Below are 25,794 nucleotides of genomic sequence, written 5' to 3' on the forward strand. Positions count from 1 at the left end.
CATTCTCAGTCTGGTCTTTTTATTAGAATTTGAGTTCTGCATCCCACTTTTCTCCTGCTCCGTCAGAATCTGACCCCTTCCTGATCCTCCTCCGCTAGCACCCTAGTCCCAGTCACCCCCATTAGTCACCTGGGACACTACAGTAGCCTTCTTGCTGGCCTCACTGTCCCCCCTCTCACCGCCACACACAGCCAGTGATCCTGCTACAAGCGCATGACGTCATGGCACTCCCTAGTTCTCAGCCCTCCAAGTGTGTTCCCTGATCATTCTTAGATCTCAGGCTACATGTCACCTCCCTCAGCCCCCACACGTGGGCTAGGAGCCCCTCCTAATTTGTTCCAGGAACACCTTCCAAGAGCACTGGTTCCACTGTTAGAACTTCTCTGTGTCCCCCACAGCAGCGTCAGCTCTGTGACAGCAGGGACAGTTTGTTGACTCAGTCTCCAGTGCTGGGCACCTAGTTAATATTCCTCTAGTAATTGGCGAATGTCTGTGTCCCCGCACCCCCTGCCCCGATTTCTAGACCTATAGTATTAAAGGATCAGGGAACAAAACTCCCCAAAAGGGAAAGCAAAGTTCTGAAAATGACATCGATTATTGAAAGAAACCTGTAAGTGGGCAGTGAATATTCCAAAGGGTTTTTTTGTAGTTTACGTGACATTTTATTTCTTGTAAAATGTCGACCTGCAGCAAAAATGAAGCTGTCTTTGTGTTTGCGCAAGGTCCGGTGGCCCAAAGCTGCCGTTGTCAGCAGTGGCTTGGGTGAGTGGCAGAGTGTCCTAAGCAGGAAGGTGTCGTCCAACCTAGGGGACCGCGGTGCACAGGTGAAGGGATGGAGGCGCGATGCCAGCAAGTGGCCATGGTCAGCCCCAAAGGATTAACCCACCTTTCTGTGGCCCTGAGATGCGCGTGAGGAACTGAGGTGACCAGTCCGACCCGAGGTCAGCTGTTTACAGCCAAAGGCAGAAACTAAGGCCAGGGAGGGGTTTTCGGTGAAACGAAAGCGAAAGAGGAGGTCAAGTTATCAGAGGGATCTGGGGGCGGGACCGGCAGTCCGGCCTGGACGCGCAGAGCTGAGGATGGCTGCGCGTGACTCCTTCCCGCTCCTGGTCGAGGGGTCCTGGGGCCCCGACCCCCCGAAGAACCTGCGCACCAAGTTGCAGGTGTACTTCCAGAGCCGGAAGAGATCCGGAGGCGGGGAGTGTGTGATTCGCGAGGAGCCGGGGAACCCGCTCGCCTTCCTGGCGCTCTTCTTTCGGGAGGACGGTAAGGGGCGTCGGGGGCCCGGCGGGCGCGAGGGGTGGGTGCTGAGGGGGGGAGCAGAGCTTTTCCCCAGGGGGAAACTTGGGGTGGGGGCACGCAGCGGGAGAATCCGTCCCCAGGAGACAACAGCAGTGGAGAAGGCCGTGGGGACCGCGGGGCGCACCCGGGGCGCTGCCGTTCCCCCTGAGCGACACTTCCCGGCTCGGCCTCGAGGGGGCGCCGGAACCGCTAGCGAGCTTGTCGGGCCCAGAGGCCCAGCGCATCCGGGAGGCCGGCCCGCCCCTACCCGGTCACCGAGGGCAGCCTGGGCCGGGCAAACGCGCCACACGCGCGGAGCTCCTGGGTTAACCCCAGGCCGCTCTGCGTTTTCTTCCATCTCCCTTTTTACGCCTTTTCGTTTTTCCTGGTTACTTTTAGGTGAAGTAGGAAAGGGAAACCCTGGTGGTGTAGTGGTTAAGGGCTACGGCTGCTAACCAAGAGGTCAGCAGTTCGAATCCGCCAGGCGCTCCTTGGAAACTCTGTGGGGCAGCTCTACTCTGTCCTATAGGGTCGCTATGAGCCGGAAGCGACTCGACGGCAGTGGGTTTGGTTTGGTTTTGGTATCAGTCGGAACCGACCCGACGGAACCTAACAACAAGAACAACAACAACAAGGAAAGGGGTTAAGAAACCTGAGGATCACGGGGATCCCTCATGGATTATGGAGATTCTAGTGGTTTGGGGGCCACGTGGGACAGGTGCAGAAGCAAATTGTCTGGGTTAAGTACCGAGGCATTGCCGTGGCCTTCGCAGTGGAGGACTGCGGCCGTGCTGTTTCTCACCACAGAGCATCTGTTGAGGGTGCCTCTTTCCTCATTCCCAGGGTGGCCTCAAGATAGGGAGCCAGCGGTGACATTCTGTGTTGATCTGGGTTGATCGTGGGTTGCGACTTCCGAGCTCTGGGGTAAAAGTTTCCTCCTTACAAGCAGTAAGTGGCTGAGTTCTGTCTTTCCTCTGCCATTTCCATTCGGGAGGGGGAAGGACAAGAGCCCACCAATTTTCTACTGGCTCCAAACACCCGCTGTACTGGCAGGCAAGTGACCTGCTGCTGCTCCCAGAGTGGGCATGTTTCCACCCCGATTTCACAGACAGGCCGTGATCTGTCAGGCACCTGGAGGATGTGGACAATCCCTCATCCTGCCTCCTTGGCGCCAGACTTGGAGAAACATTTGGGCCACAGGAGAGGGCAGGAGGCTTAGAAGGCCTTGAGAGCAACTGGAATGCCACTGCAGGAATCCAAGAGGAAGAAATGGAACAGAAAGAGGAGAGGGCACAGAGATAGGTTTGAAGGAAGTGAGGGAGAGTGGGGACAGGAGACCTGCTTGGCTCACATGGCCTTATGAACAGGAAGTACACATTTTTCCAAGCATTGGCTTCTTCGAAGAGTGCTGTCAAGGGTCCTAGTGGAAGTCATCTTCTCCCTGGGTTTCACTTTTCCACAAGGGGTTTTCCTGCTTTGATTCCAACTGTCAACATCACTATGGACCTGGCTCTTAGGGAGACCTCTTCCTTCTTTAGAATCCCGTTGTCCTCAGTAGTAGCCCTTAGACTGGGGGTGCAAATCACCTGCATCCGATGACCTGGAGAGCAGAGTAAACATGCACACTCCCAGCTCTGTTGTAGATACTCAGGTATAGTCGATGTGGGATGCGTTGGAATCTGCGGGTTGAACCGGCAGCACTCCAGGTGACCCTGGTGTACTCCAAAGTCTAATAATCCCTGTTGTTTGTTGACAGCCCTGGAGGAACACAGAAGGAGATAATTATAGAAACTACAAACAGCATAAAAGTGCAAACAGCACAAAATATAAATAAATATAAAATAATTATATGCCAACCTCCCAAAGTGGAAATGATTTCAGTCTTCCTGCCAGACTTTCTTCCTTCCCAGCTCTCAACCCACCACCCTCTTCCTCTACCCCTTGGCTGTTCCAATGGTCCGTAATTGTTGAGCCCCCGGCATAAGACGACTCGAAACTTAACTAAACTCAAAACCTGTTAAGGTCCAACGTCTCATGCATGGAAAGTCCCTGTTCAGTTTCAGTTTCCTATTTGAGGAACCACTTTCTCAGCACATTGCCGAGAATTTACTAACGGAGACACTGACTGACCGGCCCTCGCGGACCTAGGAAATATGTTCTTCTCTTCTTGTCTTCCCTGCCGAGGACACCCTCCCCTCTCTCCTCTGCCCCCAGAAGTGGCCTTAATGGGTGCAGGCCTATAGTGTAACACAATTTTATTCACGTAATCGTCATATTCATGTAAGAATGAGCTGAACAGCACTTCTCTGTAGAAATTAGAGCCTAGCAGACACGAAGTAATAGGCAGCTGTATCTCATTTTTATATCGTTCAGTGGATTTCTGAAAAGTTGAGTGTAAGTTCACTTAGAGCGTTTTAATACCCTGCTTCAGATGTGTACGTTTTATCATTCTTTCTGGTCCTAATTTTGCTCCAGAATAATGCGTTGGTCTCCTGGGGTTGAAGGAACCCATTTTCTTCTTCAATAAAATCAAATGCAATTTTAGTTAAATCTCAGGTTGGTGCAGGAGAGACTGTCCACAGGGATCAGGGTGCTGGACATGAGAGCTTCAGCTCTTTTTCCTCCAAGATTCACTTTCTCGTCCACGCTCACTTACTGGTGTTGCTATACCTGCTCCCCTGAAAGAGTTGTGCCCACATACGTGCGCACAGTCGGAGAACAGCCTGGCAAGGACCTGGTGATCTACCTCTGAAAAATTAGCCATTGAAAACCCCATAGAGCACAGTTCTTTTCTGATACGCATGGGGTTGCCAGGAATCAGAACCGATAGCCACTGGTTTAGGTTTTAGGGAATAATAAAAGGAATGCGACACTGAGTTCTGTGACTCTTGGTAACTTGGCTTATAAAATTTCACTTTGCCTTGGGTTTTGTGGTTGTTATCAGTCCTTAGTCTTCACTGTAGCTTAGCAGTGCCCCTCAGGAGTCCCTGGGAAAACATCTGCCATCCTCATAAAGAATGAAACCAGACTTTGGAGTTCCTTCTCAGCTTGTGTCTGAGGCCTGTTTTGAGTCGATATCCAGATAAGGTCCCACATCCCCACCCCTTCATGGATAATTGGGGTGGGAAAGATGTCATGAAATCTTTATGAAAGATTCCGATCCATATCCTTGGCGTCATCAAGCCAACCGTATCAGAATCCAAGAAGGTAACCCAGCATTCATGCCAGAGCTCCACACGTGGACAGTACAGGGCACTGTCAGAGAATCCCCTCTCCTTGATCTGTTCGCACCATCTGACTATGTTGGCCACGCCTACTCCTTTAAACTCGGCTACCCTGAACTCCACCATCTGAGATACACTGATTTTCCTTTCTTCTCTCTGGCTGCTCCTTACAATTAACTTACATTTGCATAGCTCTTCAGGGTTTTACGATGTACATTGACAGACACTGCTCTATGGACTTTATTATCCTCCTTTAAAGTGAAACTGACTCACGAGAAGTTAAGGTACTTCCTTGTGGTCACTCAGCTAATTAGTGGCAGAGTTGAAATTTGAATCCAGGTTTTTGTACTCTTCTGATGACTGTCCTGTTTTTTCACTACAGCCCAGCCGCCTGATGTGCTAATTCTTCTTTTGTAAAACGTTTTCCATCCCTTGTTTTCTGCTCCGTTTACTATCATCCTTGTGGTTATAAGGCTCTTATTTCCACCAAACCAAAAAAAAAAGAACAAACCATTGCTGTCAAGTCAATGCTGACCTACAGTGACCATATAGGACAGAGTACAGCTGCCCCATAGAGTTTCCAAGGAGTGGCTGGTGGATTCGAACTGCCGACCTTTTGGTTGACAGCTGACCTCTTAACCACTGTGCCACCACAGGCTAAGTTATTTATTGAAACAGCTTCTAAACTAGGCTCCTGCCCCCAGTCCCTCTACCACCAATGCTCGTGGCTATCCAAGTCACCCTCCTAAAACACCACTGGCATCATGCCAGGCCCCAGTACCTGATCTTCACTGGCTCTGCACAAGGGATGCTTTAATTATTTCACTGTAGAGTAAAAAATTCCTACCTTTCTGAGTGCCTACTAAGTGTCAGGTACTTAACTAGTTCTTTATAATGTTTCTTCAGTTAAATCCACATAACGCTTCTATGGGGTAGTCTTCACTAACCTTATTAATAGACAAGAAGACTGGGGCTTAAGCAGTAAGGAACCTGCTGAAGATTACAAAATAAATAGAGAGATGGAATTCAAATCCATGTCTGCTTGCTAAACGCCTTCTCTTTTCACTACATAGAGTCTTTCTTGGGAAACTGACCAAGTTATTGATTGATGATGAGAAAGCCTATGGAAATCATAGAATAATCTTGTGAATACAGATTGCTTGTTGCTTGATTTTTGTTGTTGTTGGACATTTCAGTTCGGCAGAAAGTTCTGGAGAGAGAGAACCATGAGTTAGTATGGCCAGAAAAAGGAACATTCAAGTTAACTGTTCAGTTGCCAACGCCCCCAGATGAAAACTTTGATGTCTCTGGGAGGGAAACTCCGACAAAGGTAAGTAAACTTGAGGAGTGATTGGAAGGGAACCAACATGTTCTCCCAAGGGGTGGGGGTGGGAATCATGTGAGAAAAATATAGTGGACTGAGAGGTATAAACCCAACTGGAGTGAGATGAGAAACATGAATGAGGAGGGAGGAAGAAGGTGATGGGTAGGTGTGGGAAGACTGAGAAAGGGACACTTGTTTGATTTTAGATGCTTTTTAAAAAGTCAAGATTTGGAGATTAAAATAATGGAGGTTTGGAATGTAAAAATTTGGATCTATTTTTTCTGGGTGCTTAATCGCTTGCAACTTGCTTTATTTATGATGTTTGTACATCGTTTTGAGGGGACAGTGATCCATACTACATGTAGTAATGATTTTCTCAGTTGTTAGAGTAATATTGGTATCTATCTCATTGGGTTGTTGTGAGGATTGAACAGGATAGCCAAAACCAAACCAAACCCATTGCTGTTGTGTGGATTCTAACTCATAGCGGCCCTGTAGGACAGAGTAGAGCTGCCCATAGGGTTTCCAAGGAGCAGCTGGTGGATTTGAACTGCTGACCTTTTGGTTAGCAGCAGAGCTCTTAACCACTGTGCAACCAGGGCTCACAGCACTGTGCTTGTTATATAGTAAACAAGCAATAAATGTTAAATGGGGAAAAACAATGAGCTAAACTGATTTAGGTCTTATCCCAGATACTTGGTATTAGTTGGGGTATCTGTTATGTGTGTCTCATTTTTACTAATGGTTTTTATGACCAGTGAGTGGATATGTCACTACATATAGCTTCAGATGCATTCAACAGCATCATTGCCAGAGCTTTTCATAGTTTCTGTTTACCCTACATCTCCCCGTTGGTCCCAGGGACATTTTCTTAATGTAAAGAAGTTATTAGTAATTTATTAATGCTGCCTTACGTTGTTTGGATTTCAGGAATCCAACACCAATGAAGATGCCAGAGAACCAGGTAAAGTCTCAGTTGAGATGACTCTGACATTCCCCGACAGTTTTGCTTTTATTAAAGAAGGCACTTGTGGAGGTCACTCCTCTCTTCCTGACCTCCACAGGCAGGATTTACCCAGCTTGGAGACATCTTGGGCATTGTCATCGACATAGTCTGAGCCAGCTGTGCAGAGGAAGGTCATGGGGGGAGCCCAGGCGCTCCTAGGAACTCAAGTCAGAAGAGTGGGAGGGAGTAGTTCTCCATGAGGACTAGGAGACACCTTGCAATTGAGAGCAGGACAGATGGGTGCCTAGTAGATGGTGATGAATGACATTTAGAGCCCACCTGTGCCTACCTGGGCATGGAGAAGCAAGGGCGTGACATGTCAGGGGTGCTGGGTGTGGCTAAGTCGGTTAGCACTGCTGTCTGAGCACTGAGTGTGCAGGATGTTGTCCTCTGGAGCCACAAATGGCAGGTGTGACCCCGGTGTGGACGAAAGCTTTCTGAGTACAAGAGACAGGATGTGGGCGCAGTCCTCCAGAGCAACCATGGCTTTTCTCATCCCATCTGGTGCAGGAAACAGCCTACAGCCTAGTAGCTGTTGTGTTGGCTCTGCCACTTAACTAGGACTGAGGGCTGGCCTGTTGTGCCATTTGACATTTCCTAAAGAAGTGACTAGTTTTTATGGCAAAGCATGCCAGTAGAAAGGGGGAGAAAATGATGAGCTATGCTGAATGAGCTGAGCAACAGATAAAGTGTTACAGATACATATATTCAAATTTTAGGGAAAAGGAATTCCAAAAATGTGTATTATACCTTAAAATTGAAGGTCTTGAGAATATGTTTAGTTTTTTGTAACTTTCTTTTCTTTGAAAATGGCACTTGTTTTACTTGGCAAAACTACTAGATAGGTACGTTTGGAAAACAAAGAGGACTTGAAGCACTTAGTTAGGAAGATCAAAGACTACAGCCTTCAGTATGGATTACATCTCAACGTAAAGAAAAAAACAAATCCTCACAACTGGATCAGTAAGCAGCATCATGATAAATAGGAGAAAATATTGAAGTTGTCAAGGACTTCATTTTCCTTGGATCCACAATCAATGCCCATGGAGACAGCAGTCAAGAAATCAAATGATGCATTGCATTGGGCAAGTATGCTGCAAAAGACCTCTTTAAACTGTTCGAAAGCAAAGATGTCACTTTGAAGACTAAGGTGTGCCTGAACCAAACCATATTTTCAGTCACTTTATATGCATGCGAAAGAGGGGTGATGAGTAAGTAAGACCAGGAAGAATTGATGCCTTTGAATCATAGTGTTGGTGAGGAGTATTGAATATACCATGGACTGCCAGGAGGACAAACAAATCTGTCTTGGAAGGAGTACAGCCAGAATGCTCCTTAGAAGCAAGGAAGGGAAGACTTTGTCTCGTATACTTTGGACATGTTATCAGGAGGGACCAGTCCCTGGAGGAGGACATTATGCTTGGTAAAGTAGAGGGTCAGCGAAAAAGAGGAAGACCCTCAATGAGATGGATTGACACAGTGGGTGCAACAGTGGGCTCAAACCTAGCAATGACTGTGAGGATGATGCCGGATCAGGCGGTGTTTTGTTCGGTTGTACATAGGGTCACTGTGAGTCAGAACCCACTCTATGGCACCTTACAACGACAACAAAAGAGATGGAAGAGGCGGTCCTTTGTTGAATGGTTGCTCAGTACTAAATCCTGACAATGGCCCTAAGCCCAGCACTCTGGAAATTAATTGGAATGAAATAGACAGTTTTCAGAACTAAGCAAAATGAAGGTAGAAGGTAGTTATTTAATAGGTTCTGTATCTCAGGTATGAGGAAAGCAGAGGGTCCAGCACCATGACTGGGCGCTAGACATGCCTGAAACCCGAAGCAGAAAGTTGGAGACTGAGGAATCTGTGGGCGTTGACAGCACGGGGACAAGGCACACACCAACGTCAGGAGATAGGAGCCCTGAGCCAGCATCCTGTTACAGGCTAAGCTCGGTTGACCTGGGCCTGACAGGTGGATACTAACAACTGGAAGAACCGGGAGAAGAGATAAGCATGAGAGCAGAAAAGTATCGGTCACTTATAGTTGGCAAATTCTAGTATTTCCAAATTTATATCTCCAGGCTGGACTCCCTTCTAAATTCCAAACCTTTTGTTGGAACTTTCTGTTGGAAAATATGTTAGAGCCAAGTCTTCTTCCTCCCAAACCCGCGTCCTCTTTTGGCTTCCTTATTTCTCCTGAAATATACAACTAATCTCTCCTCTTTAAGCTTTCAAATCTGTTGGTCACAGAGATCTATCAATTAATTTTTTTTTTTTTTTTTTATAATAACTTTTATTAAGCTTCAAGTGAACGTTTACAAATCCAATCAGTCTGTCACATATAAGTTTACATACATCTCACTCCCTACTCCCACTTACTCTCCCCGTCTTGAGTCAGCCCTTTCAGTCTCTCCTTTCTTGACAATTTTGCCGGCTTCCCTCTCTCTCTATCCTCCCATCCCCCCTCCAGACAAGAGTTGCCAACACAATCTCAAGTGTACACCTGATATAATTAGCTCACTCTTCATCAGCGTCTCTCTCCCACCCGCTGACCAGTCCCTTTCATGTCTGATGAGTTGTCTTCAGGGATGGTTCCTGTCCTGTGTCAACAGAAGGTCTGGAGAGCATGACCGCCGGGATTCCTCCAGTCTCAGTCAGACCATTAAGTTTGGTCTTCTTATGAGAATTTGGGGTCTGCATCCCACTGCTCTCCTGCTCCCTCAGGGGTCCTCTGCTGAGCTCCCTGTCAGGGCAGTCATCGATTGTGGCCGGGCACCAACTAGTTCTTCTGGTCTCAGGATGATGTAGGTCTCTGGTTCATGTGGCCCTTTCTGTCTCTTGGGCTCTTAGTTGTCATGTGGGCTTGGTGTTCTTCATTTTCCTTTGCTCCAGGTGGGTTGAGACCAATTGCTGCATCTTAGATGGCTGCTTGTTAGCATTTAAGACCCCAGACGCCACATTTCAAAGTGGGATGCAGAATGATTTCATAATAGAATTATTTTGCCAATTGACTTAGAAGTCCCCGCAAACCATGTTCCCCAGACCCCCGCGCTTGCTCCGCTGAGCTTTGAATCATTCATTTTATCCCAGAAACTTCTTTGCTTTTGGTCCAGTCCAATTGAGCTGACCTTCCATGTATTGAGTGTTGTCTTTCCCTTCACCTAAAGCAGTTCTTATCTACTGATTAATCAATAAAAAAACCCTCTCCCACCCTCCCTCCCTCCCCCCCTCGTAACCACAAAAGTATGTGTTCTTCTCAGGTTTACTATTTCTCAAGATCTTATAATAGTGGTCTTATACAATATTTGTCCTTTTGCCTCTGACTCATTTCGCTCAGCATAATGCCTTCCAGGTTCCTCCATGTTATGAAATGTTTCAGAGATTCGTCACTGTTCTTTATCGATGCGTAGTATTCCATTGTGTGAATATACCACAATTTATTTACCCATTCATCCGTTGATGGACACCTTGGTTGCTTCCAGCTTTTTGCTATTGTAAACAGAGCTGCAATAAACATGGGTGTGCATATATCTGTTTGTATGAAGGCTCTTGTATCTCTAGGGTATATTCCGAGGAGTGGGATTTCTGGGTTGTATGGTAGTTCTATTTCTAACTGTTTAAGATAACGCCAGATAGATTTCCAAAGTGGTTGTACCATTTTACATTCCCACCAGCAGTGTATGAGAGTTCCAATCTCTCCGCAGCCTCTCCAACATTTATTATTTTGTGTTTTTTGGATTAATGCCAGCCTTGCTGGTGTGAGATGGAATCTCATCGTAGTTTTAATTTGCATTTCTCTAATGGCTAATGATCGAGAGCATTTTCTCATGTATCTGTTGGCTGCCTGAATATCTTCTTTAGAGAAATGTGTGTTCATATCCTTTGCCCACTTCTTGATTGGGTTGTTTGTCTTTTTGTGGTTGAGTTTTGACAGAATCATGTAGATTTTAGAGATCAGGCGCTGGTCGGAGATGTCATAGCTGAAAATTCTTTCCCAATCTGTAGGTGGTCTTTTTACTCTTTTGGTGAAGTCTTTAGATGAGCATAGGTGTTTGATTTTTAGGAGCTCCCAGTTATCGGGTTTCTCTTCATCATTTTTGGTAATGTTTTGTATTCTGTTTATACCTTGTATTAGGGCTCCTAGGGTTGTCCCAATTTTTTCTTCCATGATCTTTATCGTTTTAGTCTTTATGTTTAGGTCTTTGATCCACTTGGAGTTAGTTTTTGTGCATGGTGTGAGGTATGGGTCCTGTTTCATTTTTTTGCAAATGGATATCCAGTTATGCCAGCACCATTTGTTAAAAAGGCTGTCTTTTCCCCAGTTAATTGACACTGGTCCTTTGTCAAATATCAGCTGCTCATACGTGGATGGATCTATGTCTGGGTTCTCAATTCTGTTCCATTGGTCTATGTGTCTGTTGTTGTACCAATACCAGGCTGTTTTGACTACTGTGGCTGTATAATAGGTTCTGAAGTCAGGTAAGGTGAGGCCTCCCACTTTCTTCTTCTTTTTCAGTAGTGCTTTGCTTATCCGGGGCTTCTTTCCCTTCCATATGAAATTGGTGATTTGTTTCTCTATCCCCTTAAAATATGACATTGGAATTTGGATCGGAAGTGCGTTAAATGTATAGATGGCTTTTGGTAGAATAGACATTTTTACTATGTTAAGTCTTCCTATCCATGAGCAAGGTATGTTTTTCCACTTAAGTATGTCCTTTTGAATTTCTTGTAGTAGAGCTTTGTAGTTTTCTTTGTATAGGTCTTTTACATCCTTGGTAAGATTTATTCCTAAGTATCTTATCTTCTTGGGGGCTACCGTGAATGGTATTGATTTGGTTATTTCCTCTTCGGTGTTCTTTTTGTTGATGTAGAGGAATCCAAGTGATTTTTGTATGTTTATTTTATAACCTGAGACTCTGCCAAACTCTTCGATTAGTTTCAGTAGTTTTCTGGAGGATTCCTTAGGGTTTTCTGTGTATATAATCATGTCATCTGCAAATAGTGATAACTTTACTTCTTCCTTGCCAATCCGGATACCTTTTATTTCTTTGTCTAGCCTGATTGCCCTGGCTAAGACTTCCAACACGATGTTGAATAAGAGCGGTGATAAAGGGCATCCTTGTCTGGTTCCCGTTCTCAAGGGAAATGCTTTCAGGTTCTCTCCATTTAGAGTGATATTGGCTGTTGGCTTTGCATAGATGCCCTTTATTATGTTGAGGAATTTTCCTTCAATTCCTATTTTGGTAAGAGTTTTTATCATAAATGGGTGTTGGACTTTGTCAAATGCCTTTTCTGCATCAATTGATAAGATCATGTGGTTTTTGTCTTTTGTTTTATTTATGTGATGGATTACATTAATGGTTTTTCTGATATTAAACCAGCCTTGCATACCTGGTATAAATCCCACTTGATCAGGGTGAATTATTTTTTTGATGTGTTGTTGGATTCTATTGGCTAGAATTTTGTTGAGGATTTTTGCATCAATGTTCATGAGGGATATAGGTCTATAATTTTCTTTTTTTGTAATGTCTTTACCTGGTTTTGGTATCAGGGAGATGGTGGCTTCATAGAATGAGTTGGGTAGTATTCCGTCATTTTCTATGCTTTGGAATACCTTTAGTAGTAGTGGTGTTAACTCTTCTCTGAAAATTTGGTAGAACTCTGCAGTGAAGCCGTCCGGGCCAGGACTTTTTTTTGTTGGGAGTTTTTTGATTACCGTTTCAATCTCTTTTTTTGTTATGGGTCTATTTAGTTGTTCTGCTTCTGAATGTGTTAGTTTAGGTAGGTAGTGTTTTTCAAGGAATTCATCCATTTCTTCTAGGTTTGCAAATTTGTTAGAGTACAATTTTTCATAATAATCTGAAATGATTCTTTTAATTTCATTTGGTTCTGTTGTGATGTGGTCCTTCTCATTTCTTATTCGGGTTATTTGTTTCCTTTCCTGTATTTCTTTAGTCAGTCTAGCCAATGGTTTATCAATTTTGTTAATTTTTTCAAAGAACCAGCTTTTGGCTTTGTTAATTCTTTCAATTGTTTTTCTGTTTTCTAATTCATTTAGTTCAGCTCTAATTTTTATTATTTGTTTTCTTCTGGTGCCTGATGGATTCTTTTGTTGCTCACTTTCTATTTGTTCAAGTTGTAGGGACAGTTCTCTGATTTTGGCTCTTTCTTCTTTTTGTATGTGTGCATTTATTGATATAAATTGACCTCTGAGCACTGCTTTTGCTGTGTCCCAGAGGTTTTGATAGGAAGTATTTTCATTCTCGTTGCTTTCTATGAATTTCCTTATTCCCTCCTTGATGTCTTCTATAACCCAGTCTTTTTTCAGGAGGGTATTGTTCATTTTCCAAGTATTTGATTTCTTTTCCCTCGTTCTTCTGTTATTGATCTCTAGTTTTATTGCCTTGTGGTCTGAGAAGATGCTTTGTAATATTTCGATGTTTTGGACTCTGCAAAGGTTTGTTTTATGACCTAATATGTGGTCTATTCTAGAGAATGTTCCATGTGCGCTAGAAAAAAAAGTATATTTTGCAGCAGTTGGGTGGAGAGTTCTGTATAAGTCAATGAGGTCAAGTTGGTTGATTGTTGTAATTAGATCTTCCGTGTCTCTGTTGAGCTTCTTACTGGATGTCCTGTCCTTCTCCGAAAGGGGTGTGTTGAAGTCTCCTACTATAATTGTGGAGGTATCTATCTCGCTTTTCAGTTCTGTTAAAATTTGATTTATATATCTTGCAGCCCTGTCATTGGGTGCGTAAATATTTAATATGGTTATGTCTTCCTGATCAATTGTCCCTTTTATCATTATATAGTGTCCTTCTTTATCCTTTGTGGTGGATTTAAGTCTAAAGTCTATTTTGTCAGAAATTAATATTGCTACTCCTCTTCTTTTTTGCTTATTGTTTGCTTGATATACTTTTTTCCATCCTTTGAGTTTTAGTTTGTTTGTGTCTCTAAGTCTAAGGTGTGTCTCTTGTAGGCAGCATATAGATGGATCGTGTTTCTTTATCCAGTCTGTGACTCTCTGTCTCTTTATTGGTGCATTTAGTCCATTTACATTCAGGGTAATTATAGATAAATAAGTTTTTAGTGCTGTCATTTTGATGCCTTTTTATGTGTGTTGTTGACAATTTCATTTTTCCACATACTTTTTTGTGCTGAGGCGTTTTTCTTAGTAAATTGTGAGATCCTCACTTTCATAGTGTTTGACTTTATGTTAGTTGAGTCGTTACGTTTTTCTTGGTTTTTGTCTTGAGTTATAGAGTTGTTATACCTTTTTGTGGTTACCTCATTATATACCCCTATTTTTCTAAGTAAAAACCTAACTTGTATTGTTCTATATCGCCTTGTATCACTCTCCATATGGCAGTTCAATGCCTCCTGTATTTAGTCCCTCTTTTTGATTATTGTGATCTTTTACCTATTGACTTCCATGATTCCCTATTATGTGTATTTTTTTTTTAATTAATCTTAATTTGTTTGTTTTTGTGATTTCCCTATTTGAGTTGATATCAGGACGTTCTGTTTTGTGACCTTGTGTTGTGCTGATATCTGATATTATTGGTTCTCTGACCAAACAATATCCTTTAGTATTTCTTGTAGCTTTGGTTTGGTTTTTGCAAATTCTCTAAACTTGTGTTTGTCTGTAAATATCTTAATTTCGCCTTCATATTTCAGAGAGAGTTTTGCTGGATATATGATCCTTGGTTGGCAGTTTTTCTCCTTCAGTGTTCTGTATATGTCGTCCCATTCCCTTCTTGCCTGCATGGTTTCTGCTGAGTAGTCAGAACATATTCTTATTGATTCTCCCTTGAAGGAAACCTTTCTTTTCTCCCTGGCTGCTTTTAAAATTTTCTGTTTATCTTTGGTTTTGGTGAGTTTGATGATAATATGTCTTGGTGTTTTTCTTTTTGGATCAATCTTAAATGGGGTTCGATGAGCATCTTGGATAGATATCCTTTCGTCTTTCATGATGTCAGGGAAGTTTTCTGTCAGAAGTTCTTCAACTATTTTCTCTGTGTTTTCTGTCCCCCCTCCCTGTTCTGGAACTCCAATCACCCGCAGGTTATCCTTCTTGATAGAGTCCCACATAATTCTTAGGGTTTCTTCATTTTTTTTAATTCTTTTATCTGATTTTTTTTCAGCTATGTTGGTGTTGATTCCCTGGTCCTCCAGATGTCCCAGTCTGCATTCTAATTGCTCGAGTCTGCTCCTCTGACTTCCTAGTGTGTTGTCTAATTCTGTTATTTTATTGTTAATCTTTTGGATTTCTACATGTTGTCTCTCTATGGATTCTTGCAACTTATTAATTTTTCCAGTATGTTCTTGAATAATCTTTTTGAGTTCTTCAACAGTTTTATCAGTGTGTTCCTTGGCTTTTTCTGCAGATATCCTAATTTCATTTGTGATATCATTAAGCATTCTGTAAATTAGTTTTTTATATTCTGTATCTGATAGTTCCAAAATTGTATCTTCATTTGGGAAAGATTTTGATTCTTTTGTTTGGGGAGTTGGAGAAGCTGTCACGGTCTGCTTCTTTAAGTGGTTTGATATGGATTGTTGTCTCCGAGCCATCACTGGGAAACTAGTTTTTCCAGAAAATCCGCTAAAAAAAAACTGCAGTCAGATCCCTATCAGAGTTCTCCCTCTGGCTCAGGCTATTCAGATGTTAATGAAGCCGCCTGGGGAGGGTGGGGGAGGGAACAGAGAGATAGGAGAGTAGCACCTCAGAATATAGCCAGAGTTGCTTGTCTTGCTTGGAATGACTATTATATCTGAGATTCCCGCGGGCGCGTCGCCTATGTGTGCTGTCTGTGTGGAGATTGCCCCCGGGGGGTCTGGCCCGCTGGAGTCACGGTCAGATCCTCCGCTTCCAGCCCCACGCCCAGCGTCAAGGCTCCCCTACTGGGACGGTGCACTCTCGACTCCAAAATCAGTCGCTGCCTCCCGGGGACTTCTCGTCCCTCCAGCCGCGTGGCCGTGCCGCCCCCGTGAACCAGGTGGGCCCCCTCCCGGGGTTAGTTCAGATGGGTGGAGTAGCTCCCCGTGCTTGGGCCGCGACCGAGTGTCCCGGCTGGAACGCTGTTCTCCCCGCTCCAATACCAGTCGCTGCCTCCCGGGGACTTCTCCTACCGGCTGCGTCCCACGCCGCCCGCGCGACCCGGATGGTCACCTTCCCGGGGTTAGTTCAGGGGGTGGAGCAACTCTCCGTGTTTATGGCGTACCTGCGTGCAGTCCAAATCCCTGTGGGATGGTTCCCCGGCTCGGATGCTGCTCTTTCTGCTCCAAGATCAGTCACTGCCTCCCGGGGACTTCTCCTAACGGCTGCGTCCCACGCCGCCCGTGGAACAGGCTAGTCCCCCTCCCGGGGTTAGTTCAGGGGGGTGGAGCAGGTCTCTGTGCTTGTGCCGTACCTGACTGGTATGCTGGCTCCAGGCTCTGGAAACAATCGCTGCTTCCCCGTATTAGTTCGTTCTCCGTCTCTAAATCTGTGTTTGTTGTTCAGGGTTCGTAGATTGTTATGTATGTGATCGATTCACTTGTTTTTCCGTGTCTTTGTTGTAAGAGGGATCCGAGGTAGCGTCTGCCTAGTCCGCCATCTTGGCTCCCAATTAATTTTTTTAAATGGCTCTCATCCATTCCTTCCTCACCCCAGGCCCTCCCTATAACCTCATAAATCCAGTGTGGCAGGATCTCTGTGCTTGATCCCTCTGTATCCGATATCCTTCTCTTTAAACTTGACCAGTCCATTGCACTATCGCTAAATAGCCTGTTATCCTTTATACAGAAACCTTCCATGACTCACCTTCCCCACCATCTGTAGGATAAAGTCCAGACCCCATTCTGAATTTAACCTGCTTTTCTGCCCTCATTTCTTACATCTGTACGCATAAGTCCTTTTGAACCACATTGGTCAAATTGACATTTCCTAATAGTTTAGAGTTTTCAAGGCACTCTACTTTTGCTTCTGTTGCTCACATTGCTGTCTGCTTCCTTTTATCTAAATTCTGACCATCCTTTAAGAACTGCTCAGTTTTCTTCTCTTCTCTGAAGCCTTTCCAGACCAGCACAACCGGTTTATCACTCTTTCTTGGACCCTTAGCTTGATTGTCGATGCTCTTTGCTTGGCAGTTAACCAAGAGTCTCTTGTGATGAAGCTACTAACAGTGATAGGGTTATAAAACTATATTGCTGGAAAGACTCTTGCAGTTCACTTAGTTTAATACCTTCATTTTCTAATCAAGAGAGTTGCCTGATGTCACATGGCTAAAGAGTGTCAGAGTCAGGGGTTAGACTCACAGAGCTTCACTCCCAGCCTAGTAGTCACTCTGCTTTGTCATACGTGACTCATTTAATGTACTTTATGTTGTCATTTAATTCTTAAACTATTTTTTATTTGGTATAAGTGTGTGTATGGTGTCATATGCAGCAAATAATAAGGGTATTTGTCAAGATAATGTAACTTCTGTAACAAACCACCCCTAAAATCAGTGACCTAAAACAATGAAGCTTTATTTCTCCCTCATATCACTGTTTAACATGGTCAGAAGCTGAGGTGATGGGGGAGTATAGTCAGCTTCACCCAGTCATTCAGGAACGCAGAGTCTTTCCATTATCTGACACCATTATCTTTAGTACGTGGCCTCCAAGGCCACTGCAGGGGAGAATGAGAATTCATAAAAGGGAGACCTGTATTGGCCAGGCCTGGAAGTGGAGTTCACCACTTCCACCCACATTCCATTAGGTATGTGAACTATACTCCAGAAATTTAACTATAAAAGTCTGGAACATGTTGCCAAATTATTTGATGAGCACACAGCATTTTACCGTGCCACAGGGAACCTTTGAAAATGTCAGTTCCATTTCTCATTTTTCTTGTACACCTCCATTAGAAAATTGATAAGTTCCTTGTTGTTGTTAGGTGCCATAGAGTCACTTTTGACTCAGCGACCCTATGTACAACAGAACAAAACATTGCCTGGTCCTGCACCATCCTCATGATCGTTGTTATGCTTGAACCCATTGTTGCAACCACTGTGTCAATCCATCTTGTTGAGGGTCTTCCTCTTTTTTGCTGACGCTCTACCTTACCAAACGTGATGTCCTTCTCTAGGGACCAGTCCCTTCTGATAACATATCCAAAGTACGTGAGACAAAGTCTCACCATCCTCACTTCTAATGAGCATTCTGGCTGTACTTCTTCCAAGACAGATTTGTTCATTCTTTTGGCAGGCAATGGTACATTCAGTGTTCTTCGCCAACACCATAATTCAAAGACATCAATTCTTTTTGGTCTTCCTTGTTCATTGCCCAGCTTTCCCATGCACAGGAGGCAATTGAAAACACCATGGCTTGGGTCAGGTGCACCTTAGTCTTCAAGGTGACATCTTTACTTTTGAACACTTTACAAAGGTCTTTTACAGCAGATTTGCCCAATGCAATGCGTCCTTTGATTTCTTGACTGCTGCTTCCATGGGTGTTGATTGTGGATCCAAGTAGAATGAAGTCTTTGACAACTTCACTCTTTTCTCTGTTTATCATGATATTGCTTATTGGGCCAGTTGTGAGGATTTTTGTTTTCTTTATGTTGAGGTATAATCTGTACTGAAGGCTGTAGCCTTTGATCTTCATCAGAAGTGCTTTAAGTCCTCTTCACTTTCACCAAGCAAGGTTGTGTCATCTGCATATCGCAGGTCGTTAATGAATCTTCCTCCGATCTTGATGTCGCATTCTTCTTCATATAATCCAGCTTCTCAGATTGTTTGTTCAGCAAACAGATTGAATAGGTATGGTGAAAGGATAGAGCCCTGACACACACCTTTCCTGACATTAAACCACACAGTATCCTCTTGTTCTGTTTGAACCACTGCCTCTTGATCTATGTATAGGTTCCTTATGAGCACAATTAAGTATTCTGGAATTCCCATTCTTTGCAGTGGTATCCATAGTTTGTTATGATCCACACAGTCGAATGCCTTTGCATAGTCAATAAAACACAGGCAGACATCTTTCTGGTATTCCCTGCTTTCAGCCATGATCCATCTGACATCAGCAATGATATCCCTAGTTCCATGTCCTTTTCTGAATCCTGCTTGAATTTCTGGCAGTTCCCTGTCGATAGACTGCTGCAGCCAGTTTTGAATGATCTTCAGCAAAATTTTGCTTGCATGTGATATTGATGATATTGTTTGATGATATCCACATTTGGTTGGATCACCTTTCTTTGGAATAGGCATAAATATGGCTTCCAGTCAGTTGGCCAAGTAGCTGCCTTCCAAATTTCTTGCCATAGCACTTCCAGCACGACATCCATTTGTTGAAACATCTTAATTGGTATTCCATCAATTCCTGGAGTCTTGTTTTTCACCGATGTCTTCAGTGTAGCTTGGACTTCTTCCTTCAGTACCATTAGCTCTTGATCATATGTTACCTCCTGAAATGGCTGATCATCGACCAATTTTTTATGGTACAGTGACTATGTATTTCTTTCATCTTCTTTTGATGGTTCCTGTGTCATTTAATATTTTCCCTATAGAATCCTTCAATATTGCAACTCGAGGCTTGAATTTTTTCTTCAGTTCTTTTACCTCGAGAAATGCTCAGCGTGTTTTTCCCTTTTGGTTTTCTAACTCCAGATCTTTGTGCATTTCATTATACTTTACTTTGTCTTCTAGAGCCACCCTTTGAAATCTTCTCTTCATCATTTCTTTCATTAGCTTTAGCTACTGGACTTTCAAGAGCAAGTTTCAGAGTCTCTTCTGATATCCGTTTTTATCTTTTCTGATTTCTAATGACCTCTTTCTTTTTTCTTGTATGATGTCCTTGATGTCATTGCACAACTCGTCTGGTCTTCGGTCGTTAGTGTTCAGTGTGTCAAATCTATTCTTGAGATGCTCTGTAAATTCAGGAGGGATATACCTGAGGTTGTACTTTGACTCTCTTGGACTTGTTTTAATTTTCTTCAGCTTCAGCTTGAACTTGCATATGAGCAATTAATGGTCTGTTATGCAGTTGGCTCCTGGCCTTGTTCTGACTGATGTTATCGAGCTTTTCCATCATATCTTTTCATGTATGTAGCCAATTTGCTTCCTGTATATTTCATCTGGTGAGGTCCATGTCTATAGTCGCTATTTATGTTGTTGAAAAAAGGTATTTGGAATGAAGAAGTCATTGGTCTTGCAAAATTCTACCATGCAATCTCCAGCATCCTTTCTATCACTAAGGCCATATTTTCCAACTACCGATCCTTCTTCTTTGTTCCCAACTTTCACATTTCAATCACCAGTAATTATCGATGCATCTTAATTGCACGTTTGATCAATTTCAGAGTGCAGAAGTTGGTAAAAATCTTCAGTGTCTTCATCTTTGGCCTTAGTGGTTGGTGCGTAAATTTGAATAATAGTTGTATTAATTGGCCTTCCTTGTAGGCGTATGGGTATTAACCTATCACTGGCAGATATCCTCATCTGGTGGTTTTTGTGTTCACCCCTCTCCAAACGTCCAGTGTCTTGAACATAATTGAATAGTTGCTCATAGAATGTCTGAAGGCCAAGTATAAGCATCAGACTTCAGTGGACAAGCATAGACTGATGGAAAACAAGGTAGAGTGTTTGTCATTCAGTGAACTTGATGTATACATACAGATTGTTAGGGCATTTTATCTTCCACATGTATTCCTTAGTCAGTCACTACAAGTATCTTTTTTTCTTTTTAGTGATAGGAATGTAGTGCTTTTCAGGAGTATAATGTATTAGATGACATCCATCATCAGACGTTTTTGCTTTCCTTTAGTGGACCAAGCAGTAAATCTCCAATTCAGCAACCATTTATTGGCCTCAACTATGTACCATGTCCCAAACTATATACCATGTCCGAGCAGTATAAGGATGAATTAACATGACCCTTGAGTTTTAGAAGCTGAATTCAAAAACTATAACATGGTGCTATGTTAGAAGTAGGTATCCAACTCTACAGACAGGGATTGGCCTGGACTATAAGATAGACAGTGATGCTGGTGAGGAATGAACTTCGTGGATCAAGTAGACACATGAGACTATGTGGGTGACTTCTGTCTGGTGGCGAGATGAGAAGGAAGAGGGGGACAGGAGCTGGTTGAATGGACACGGGGAATACAGGGTGGAGAGGAGGAATGTGCTGTCTCATTAAGGGGAGAACAGCTGAGAGTGCATGGCGGGGCATGTATGGCTTTTTGTATGAGAGACTGACTTGTGAACTTTCACCTAAAGCACAATTAAAAAAAAAAAAAAAGAAGTAGGTATCAAGTGCTCTGAAGGTTAAGGCAGGTTTGTCAGAGAGACAAGACAGAAAGGGTGTAATAAAATCAAACTTAACCTAATAATAAAAAACCTTTAAGTGCTGTATTTTATTTTTAATTCAATAAAGCAGAAAGGCTTCCAAGATTTGCTTTTATCTGAGCTAGTAAAGACATTGGGAAGGACAGAGAGCAGTGTCTTACAATAGCTTGCTTTGTTAAGACCATGGTAGATAATATAACATCTTGTACCCCTCTGCCTCCCTAGACCCAGATGTGTCAGAAGAACGGGATATAAAACTCTCTCTCAATAGAAGAGCTGAAAACATGGAAGACACCCCAGAAGAATGTGAGAATATTCCATCTTTGGTTGCATTTGAAAATCTCAAGGAAAATGTGACTGACATTATGTTAACACTGTTGGTGGAAAATATAAGTGGCCTGTCAGGAAACAGTGACTTTCAAGTGGAATTAGTACGAGATTGTCATGTGGCTGTAGTTACCTTCCAAAAACACATAGGTAAGAGCAAGTGACACTCCATCGGCCATTCTCCTTGGGATTTGGGAAGGAGCCCTGTGGCGCAGTGGTTAAGTGCTTGGCTGGTAATAGGTGAGTGGTTTGAACTCACCAGCTGCTCCGTGGGAGAAAGATGAGGCATTCTGCTTCTATAAAGATTTCAGCCTTGGAAACCCTATAGGGCAGTTCTACCCTGTCTTATGGGGTTGCTATGAGTCAGATTTGGGATACCCAGCTAATGGAACATCTCTGAAAATTTGACTCTTTCAAGTAGCTCCTAAGAGGATCCTAAGTTAATATAGATGCTTTTTGTTATTTTGAAAGAGAAGGAAATTTGTTTCGAAACCACATTCTGGTATACTTATTATATGACAGAACTTTATCATATGAATTCTTGAAAGTGTGTGTGTTACCACAACCAAAAAGAAATCTAAACTCTGTAAGGTTATTAGAGCAATTCCAGGTTGTAGAATCGGCATTTTCATCTGTGTTATCTCATTAGGAAAAGTAAGTATTGCTCATTGTTGCCAAAATGGACTACTGAAAGGTAATAATACTAGCAGACACTCATATTGTGCTTACTGTAAGTCAGGTACTATGCTAAATTCGTTATGTGTATTAACTCATTTGTTTCTTTCAACAACCTTATGACATTATTAATATTATCGCTGCTTTACAGTTGAGGAGACAGAGACTCAGAGATGCTAATAAATGGAAAAACTGGGATTTGAACCCAGGAAGCCTAGCTCTACAGCTGTGGGCATTCACATAGGCAGGAACGAGGAAGTGCTTGTGATGCTAAAAAAAAAAATCCTACTTTAGGTCATGGAATGGAGTCTGTGGACAGTCTCTGAGCTTGGGAAGCACCACCTCCATCTACAACAAAGAAATTTTCCAATTTTCTCCATGGCCATGGCATCAGAGGGCTTAATTCAGAGCATAGACCTTAGAGTCAAAGTTCCAGCTCTGCCATTTAAATGGTTACGAGATTGGCCAAGTTACTACCCTCTCTGTTCCTTAGTTTCTTCATCTGTGAAATAGGGATGATAATACCTACCTAATACAATTGCTATGAGAATTAAATGAGATGTTTGAAAAGCACTTAATATGGTCCCTAAATATGGTAAAAAAAAAAAAAAAATATGGTAAGGACTCAATAAAGGGAGCTATTATTATTTCAATTTTATGATTATTTCTTATAAAGGTGAAACAAAATGACTTGCTTTTTTTAATTGGTCAGAAAGCTTGAGCAACTTCTATGTCCCAGACACTGGTCTAGGTGCTGTGGGTACAGAGTTGAGTAAGTCATGGTTCCTACCTTTGAGGAACTCACAGCCTGGGGTCAGGGACCGAAACTTATATGCAAATGAAATGAAAGTGCAAGAGAAAGTGAGGGAAATGGAAGGAAGAGGGACTCAAACAAGGTGACTTGGGGCCTTGCCCTGCCTGCTCCCTTCTATGAAGCTGATACCCCAGCAATACCAATTGATCAGGCCCAAAATGCCTGTGCTGTTTCATGCCTTTGCTATTCCCTGTCTGAAATATCTGCTCCCCTTACCTGTCGGGTAAACCTCTCTTCACCTTTCACAACCAGAATAGAGACCACTTACTCTGGGAACTCTCCTCTGATTCCCAGTATCAGTTTTCCCACCTCATTTGTTCCCACAAAAGGCAGTTTGTTTGCTTTCAAGATGTCCTCCCTCATGGATGGCGAACTTCTTAAGGGCAAAGACTTGTCATACTGATCTCTGTATCCTCAGAACCTAACACAGCACCTGGCACATCATGGGTCCACCATCAATGTTTATTAATTTGAAAGAGATACTTGGGCTGAGTCCTGAAGGGTGAACAGGAACAGGGTAAAAAATTGGAGAAGGGCATTCCAGGCACAGGGAATTGTGTCTACAAAGGCAAAAGAGAGTGGGGGTTTTCAGACACCGTGACTAGTTTTTGTGACAACGTGGAAAATAAATTGAATGACAGGGAATAACCAAAGATGATTCTTAAAAATTCCTTTGGAGCCAAATAGGAAAGGGCATTGTAAGCCTGGCCACGGCGTGTAAGCTCGTTCCTGCAGGTAATGGGAAGCCGTTAGAGGACTTGAGAAAGGAGTAAAATGGTGAGATTTGCACTGTATAGAGAGCACTCAGGTGGCAGCGTCCAGGTGGGTTGGGGAGGTCTGTGACTGCAGACAGGGAGGCAAGCTCAGTGGCAATAATCCAGGTAAGATACTCATATAACATATGCATCATTGTTCAGATATCAGGAGGTTTAGACATGTAAATTCTCATACAGGAATTCAAATCTTAAATCTAAAAATGGGGTGCTTAGCTTGTCCTTTTCTCTTAGTTAATATTCAGACATTCTTCCTTCCATATAATACAAAAACACTGTCATAATTTTCTAATATTTTTGTTTGTAGATACCATGAAATTTATTAGTGATTGTGCCAGGTATCATCCAGCTAAGCAACTTCAGCTTTCTCCAAGACTTCTGGAAATGACAAAAATCGTCAGGATTGAAAACTTACCACCTGGTGCTGAAGAATATTATTTAAGACTTTTCTTTGAAAATCCCCGTAATGGAGGGGGAACAGTTGTCCGTGTTGAATACTTTCCTAAAGAGAGTTCAGCTCTAATTGAATTTTCTGACAGAAAAGGTAATACCTATAAGCCTGATTTAGTAAATTAGAGCTGGCATAATTAGCAGTTGTCAGTTGAATTCTGATGCATTTTATTTGTTTACTCACATATTTCACTGGAAATCTAATTAACAATCCTATACATCTGGGATATGGTGCTTACTGAGTCCAATGATTCTAACTTTTAAAGACAGCGACATCAAGTTTTTGGAAGATATAAGGAGGTTCCTTCATGAGATTCTCTACCTGTGAGGGACTGAGAAGTATATATAATTTTTAGAAATTTTAAAATACTGTATTAATACTGTGTGATTAGAGTGTTTAGAGTGACCTTGTGAAAACCATGTCCAGCTGAACTTTGGGGAAATATTAATGAGGGTTGTGTAGACATAGATTGCTAGCTTTCTGAAGCATGTGTGAAGTCATCTGGGAGATGCACGGATGTTCAGAGGTTGAAGCTGAGAAGTAGGAATTAGAGAACCAGACTTGTTAGGGGAGGAGGGAACATTATGCCTGGGATTAACCAGGGGGCATAAGACAGGATCATTTATCACTTCAGATAGATCGTTTCTTGGGGATACTCAGAAGAACCTCCCTTTAGCCACCAGACTTTTATGAGTTGAAGATGGGTCAAGATATGGTTTGGATCAAAGTGCAATGAAAGACCCATTTTTCCTTGGACAAAGGTACAGAAGAAGAGCTTCTGTTACATCTTCTTGGAATCTCCCTTTGCTTGGTCTTGAGTCCAGGGAAAGAGCTACATAAATTTGTCTACTCTAGAAGTTAACCTCCTAGTTTAGGCTAGGAGTTGACAATTTCAGGGCTTTCAAACATCTTGAGGCCTGGGGATATTGAGTTTGTCCTTCAGAATGTCTATATTACATTTATATGACTAATAATAGGTACTTTTAAGGTTTATTTTATGCTAGAGTTACACATATGAACAGTACAAGGTACTTCAAAGAGTCCCCGCTCCCTGGCTTCTTTGCACTGTCTATGTTGACCATGTTTCCTCCTTAAGCTCACTCATACCCTGGACTCCACCATCTGAGATACGCTGATTTTCCTTTTTTTTCTCTGTAGCTTCTCTTTCTATAACTTAACATTCACGCACCTTTTCAGGGTGATACATAGCTCATTTGCAGGCAGTCCTTTTATGAGCACTGTGATTTTTAGCATTCCTGTTCTGCAAATGAAGCACCAAAGGGAGCTTGATTAAAAACAATTTATTTAGCAATACTATATTTTATGTAGGGGCCCTGGTGGTGCAGTGGTTAAGCATTTGGCTGCTAACCAAAAGATCGTCAGTTCGCATCTACCAGCCACTCCTTGGAAACCTTATGGGGCAGTTCCACTCTGTCCTATAGGGATGCTATGAGTCGGAATTGACTCAACAGGTGATGGGTTTGGGGCTGTATTTTACGTAAGTCACTTGAGAGGAATAGGTTTACTTGAAATTATTTGGTTCAACTTCACCAAGTTGGATTTATTTTATAAGGAAGGGAGGGAACTCTTACTGAACACCTATTGTATGA

At 42.9% G+C, this 25,794-nt stretch overlaps 1 protein-coding gene across 1 annotated transcript in view; it reads left to right on the plus strand.

Annotated features, from left to right (window-relative positions):
- The first annotated feature begins 1,042 nt into the window (after nucleotides 1-1,042).
- The window catches only part of PARP14 (poly(ADP-ribose) polymerase family member 14), a 57,141-nt gene continuing 32,389 nt past the window's right edge, over nucleotides 1,043-25,794 (plus strand). Inside the window, exons 1-5 of the mRNA XM_049877988.1 lie at nucleotides 1,043-1,266; nucleotides 5,702-5,835; nucleotides 6,760-6,793; nucleotides 21,370-21,621; nucleotides 24,041-24,277. Of these exons, the coding sequence (XP_049733945.1) occupies nucleotides 1,080-1,266; nucleotides 5,702-5,835; nucleotides 6,760-6,793; nucleotides 21,370-21,621; nucleotides 24,041-24,277 (844 nt within the window). The 5' untranslated portion in view covers nucleotides 1,043-1,079. The remainder of the gene's footprint in view (nucleotides 1,267-5,701; nucleotides 5,836-6,759; nucleotides 6,794-21,369; nucleotides 21,622-24,040; nucleotides 24,278-25,794) is intronic.

Source organism: Elephas maximus, chromosome 1 (genome assembly GCF_024166365.1).
Source record: "Elephas maximus indicus isolate mEleMax1 chromosome 1, mEleMax1 primary haplotype, whole genome shotgun sequence".
Classification (NCBI taxonomy): Eukaryota; Metazoa; Chordata; class Mammalia; order Proboscidea; family Elephantidae; genus Elephas; species Elephas maximus.